At 39.3% G+C, this 5,000-nt stretch overlaps 1 protein-coding gene across 1 annotated transcript in view; it reads right to left on the reverse strand.

Moving 5' to 3' along the window:
* The window catches only part of LOC138034807 (adhesion G protein-coupled receptor B3-like), a 26,218-nt gene that overhangs the window by 295 nt on the left and 20,923 nt on the right, over positions 1-5,000 (reverse strand). The window contains exons 6-7 of the mRNA XM_068881910.1: positions 4,418-4,699; positions 2,938-3,087 (exon numbers count right to left, since the gene is read on the reverse strand). Coding sequence (XP_068738011.1) covers positions 2,938-3,087; positions 4,418-4,699 — 432 coding nt within the window. The remainder of the gene's footprint in view (positions 1-2,937; positions 3,088-4,417; positions 4,700-5,000) is intronic.

The following is a 5,000-nucleotide window of genomic DNA, read 5'->3' on the forward strand; positions in this document are numbered from 1 at the left end:
GAAAGAAAATAGAAATGTTTTTCATTATAAAGGTACTGACGAAATACTTAAAAATATCTAAAAAATCATATCTTCACCGCGCGCATTGAAGATAGTAGGGAGCTTAATTACGCACGCACATTTTTGAGTGAGCTATTTTCCCTCTTAACTTGTCTTTACACATCCACACTTGCTTTGCCAAATATCTTTATTCCATTAGAGATGATTAGTATAAAAATCTTGGAGACAGCACCGTCCGGGCACGCGAAATGTTCTCTTCCGGTTGCCGTCCGCGTCTCAAAAACGCGCGTGCTTAAGCTGCCTTCACACGTGAGGATGTAGGTGTCGTCATGCTTACTAACACGATTAGCAAATTAAAAGTGAGCATTCCCCTTTCTTCCTTCCTTGCTTGGAGGTTTTTGTCCTGTAATATAATTTTTCTCTACTACATTAACATTTTTATGAACTCTTTTGACAATGTTATGATTTGTTTTTCATAGCTTTCATATCTAGTATCATGTTACATAATATAAGTGTTTTAGCGGTTGATGACCACTTTTTCGCCATTTCGGAAATGATTAAAACACGTTGTTTTTAATATGGACATAAATCATTGGTATCTATATTATAATTATTATAGTAAACAGAACATAGAATGGCGGCTTGGGGATAGGAATTTTATCTCCACGCGTAGATAGGAACTCGCACTCGTTCGCTCTGCTCACTTGCGAGAGATACTATCAGCACTCGAAGATAGAATCCATATTCCCATACGGCCATAAACATAGCGACCTTCAGGAGTACAAGAACGAGTTCTCAGCTCTTAGCACGCGAATTTCGAAAAATTTCTCTCTATTAAACGTACTGCAGAGGAGTCGGGATTAAATGCACAGCGCTAATCACCTTTGTCTACTGTAGAATACTGTGTTAACGTTTGGATGCCATCTTTAATGGCGACAGAAGTGATGGAAGGGGGATAGGGGGACTTTTTTCCACGTCCACTGCCTTTGCAGGGTTTTTTTTTTTTTTTTTTGGGAGGGGGGGGGGGGGGTGGATATTTACTGTCGCAATCTTAATCTTCACTAGCCACAATCTGATTGCCTGGAACAGGCTTCTCACAAATATTTTTGTATCTTTCACACAGTCTATTTTGGTATGCAGTGAATAGGGGTTTTAGCTAAACTTCTGTCACGTGATCAACCAGTAACCATGATATGGGGCCAAAGGGACCATTCTTCTAGGCGGCTCTGGGGGTATGCCCCCCAGACAATTTTGCAAAATTGAAGCGTTTTTGGTGCGTTTTCCACGATTTTCAGCTGATAAATTTAACGTATCGATTGGACTTGAATGATAATGCGTCAGCAAAGAAGGAGAAAAAAGACAAGTTCATTTGACCACCTTCCAAGCGAGATAATTGTTATGATTTTTGAAACAGCTGTACGATCTTCAAAGCCCAGTGATGCCTGCATTCTTTTCCAGCGACTAAGAAATGAGTGCTCTCGATTTCGCCACTGCGTCGATACTTTCACTTACTTGTTACCGAAAATATACCATTGTGACGGATCCCCGGGTATAATCAGTGTATGGCGGCTCACAAAGGAGTTTGGTCCTTCCAGTGGATTGATCCTTGAGTTAAGACGTATAATTAATAGCAACCGTTGGCACCATGCATGGCTCGAGTTATATGCCATAGGTTTAAGTTTTAGTAGCTTTTCTGTATCAGCACGTTTTCGGTTGTTGTTACTGCTGTACTTTGTTAATTAATGCTGTTACCTGTTAAAGCAGCTTTTTGCCGGAAGATACAATAACTAATTTAAAATGCACCATGTACTACGAAGTTTAAAGTTAAATACGTTGTAATAACTAATAAAAGTTGCTGTTCAAAGTTTTAGAATTGCGATTTTCTTTCAGTACTTTCGTGGCAGGAGAGATGGTAGACTCCAGATATCCCTATGCATTCTTCCGTGTTATAACAACCCCTCACTGACCCAGGGGTTTTACGACCGGCGGCTCGTGGCCTTCAATCCTTGTCAAAACGTTTAGGAACACTTCAAAAACAGCACTCTATTGTAATTGACCAGAATTAAAATTCCCCCATCCCCCTCTGCAAACAACGCTGTGTAATGAATTAAGATGTAAACTACTGCACCCTGAGGCCCAATTTCTGAGTCCACGGTTCATGGCCCACTCCCTTAGTTAAAATCCGCCATATTGAATATCAATAAATCCTCGGATCGAAGTCGAGAACCAAAGGACAAGGTTTTTGCTGCCCGTATATCAGAAAAATTGCAAAAGAACAGTTTTCAGTAATTGCACTAAGGTGAATGTTAAATAAGTATGAATGTTACGTATTCATTTCATATTAATTAACAATTAACAACCATAAAGATCAGCTATGTCGGTTACCACATTAACATCAATGGAAAGACCTCATTACAATTTGCGCACACTTACAAATATTACAAAATGCGTAGGTTGGATTTACTAACAAAAGCTGCACACGTTATTACACAATGCGCACATTATTACAAAATGCCGCAGAACAGACGCTAATATCCTCTATATAATTGTTGTTGTGTCGCCTAAAGCATGACTTGTCAAGTATCGGCGAGGAACGGGTTAAAAAGAACCTCATAGCCTACTGAAAATAATTTTAAACCGGATGCAACAATCTTCTTGATTAAACTTTTGTGAACTTTCCTGAAAGAAAATGTTGGCATAAGAAGAAACATAATTTTAAAATCGCTTAAAAAGGGCGCCACCATCTTGATAAACTGTGACGAGTTGCGGTTGTCCCACTGTTCTGAAAGAAAGCGTTTTTGACGTTAGGACGCAAAGGAAATTGACAAAAACTATTCTAAAAATCATTTATTTCGGGTACACACACTTTTTTTGGAAAAAAATTTAAACTGAATTTCTGCGATGATCGCTTTAACCGATACCTACAAATGATCTTACCGGACTTTCCGGAGTAATCCTTTTTATGGTTAGCTTTAAGTTCTTTGTTGCGACTGTCCTAGTCTTTGTAGATTTATCTAATGTTGCAGCAACTCCCAGTCCATAATTATCAACTGCATTGACCAATGCTCGACCTCTCCCCTGCCCTTCCTGTGGATGAAATGCAGGCGTTTCTTAAAGTGGTACTACGACCAAAAAAACTTGTTTTTTCTTTGGATTTCAAAACTATCTTAACTAAACACTAACTGACCCAAGTTTTAAGTCCAATTTTTAAAAGGACACCTGTTTATTTTAACTGGAATTTTCTTATTTATTGGTCCGCCATTACTAACTTTAAAATTTTGAGAGAGCTGGGTCGAGGAGAAAATGACGTCAAAGAGTCACTAGTTTAAGAATGCAATGCGTGTGTACGCGGCTGAATTAATATGCAGCACGGGAGTTGCGGGCTTTCAGACTATTAAACCCGTGTTTTGCATATATAATAAATTGCGTTTACACGCTGAAATTTTAAGCTGATGAGTAAATGACGTCATTTTCCCTAGATCCAACCCTCTGAGGTCCAATCGGTCAGTTTTGAACGTGAGTAATGGAAGACAGTGAAATCCCAAACTTACACTCAAAATAAGTGAGTTAAGTTAACACGCTTTCAAAATCTGAAGAAATAAAGGAAATGATTCTTTGATCATAGTACCACTTTAACTCATGTAACAGTAAGAAAAACTGCAATGCACATGTACTAGTATTTTCTTTCAAATGAAGGTAAATGCCGCTGTTTATCCATACTTGAGGAGCAGTATTTCGGGGACATCTTGTGACGTCAGTTGTCTGTATTCGGAGACACGAATGATGTTGAAGTTGGAGAGAAGAGCAAGGGGACACTTTGTGACGCTTATTGAAATCTAAGTACGTGCATTTTCTGGACATATCTGGGGCTTGTTATATCAAATATAATTTTGAATAATTCGTTGCATTATTGCGAGTTTCGTTTGGAAATTCAACACCAACATCTTCTCAGCTCTTGAACCGATTCTTTACCGGGATAATGAAACATTCATTGATAAAGTACTAACTTGGGAATTCCAACTGGGCGGAGGCATTTACAGTTGTGTGCTCAGTTACCTGGTCTATGAATGGCTGCGAGGCTGCCCGTGACCTTGTATTGATACAGACCTCACTGCTGTAATTCTAATTAGTCTATATTTGTATCAAAACAGGGTTACCCGCAGCCTCGCTTCCATTCTTAGGGCAGGTAACTTAGCTATTGGCTATTTAACAATTATTCCATTCGCGCTTGTTGGATATGAGAATTTACAGTTAAACCAGCGATTACCAGGAAGTTGAACCAGGGACTACCAGGATCAAATTCAACGAGTGGTCAGAAAGGGTGTTGAACCTCAGATCTCCGGATCTCAAGGCAAGCATCCTAACCACTGAGCCGCACTGTCTCTAGTCTTAAGCTAAGCCTTATTTATAAGCTTACCTGTTCAAGGCCTAACCAAGTGACCGCGTTTTCCGGCTCAAGTAAATTGCTGACTACTTGTGAAAAATCCTTTACGTGTTCCTCTGAACTTATACTACCTTGACTCGCGTCGTTATACTCCGCTAACAGCACGAGAATATCAACTGCTATCAACAAATCTCCACCGTATATCTCTGTTGGCCTTGTAACATTTTTTGTTATTGGGTTTGTTAGGTTCACGAGTTGGGCCAAGGCTTCTCCGACGCTCGTGTTTGACTGGAAGCCATCTGTGACTGCTTCGATCTGAGAGAAAACGGATAAAAACAGATCATAATGGTCACATTGTCTGCATTGAACAAAGAATCAATAGCGCAGCATGGTTATCGTAGTGAAAGAAGGCATCAGTCTGCAAACTTTGAAGCCGCATCGGAAATAACGTTTACAATCAAATTTGTTTCCTTTTTCTTTCACAGAAAGCGTTTGTATTCGAAATATAGAAATTTTTATTTATATTTAGAGTCCCTAAAGGAATTTCATTCCATCTTATCCGATTTTAAGGCTCGTTGAACTGAAGATTTTCGCGAATCTCTCCCAAAATACCGCT

This window comes from Montipora capricornis, unplaced genomic scaffold (genome assembly GCF_036669925.1).
Source record: "Montipora capricornis isolate CH-2021 unplaced genomic scaffold, ASM3666992v2 scaffold_201, whole genome shotgun sequence".
Taxonomy (NCBI): Eukaryota; Metazoa; Cnidaria; class Anthozoa; order Scleractinia; family Acroporidae; genus Montipora; species Montipora capricornis.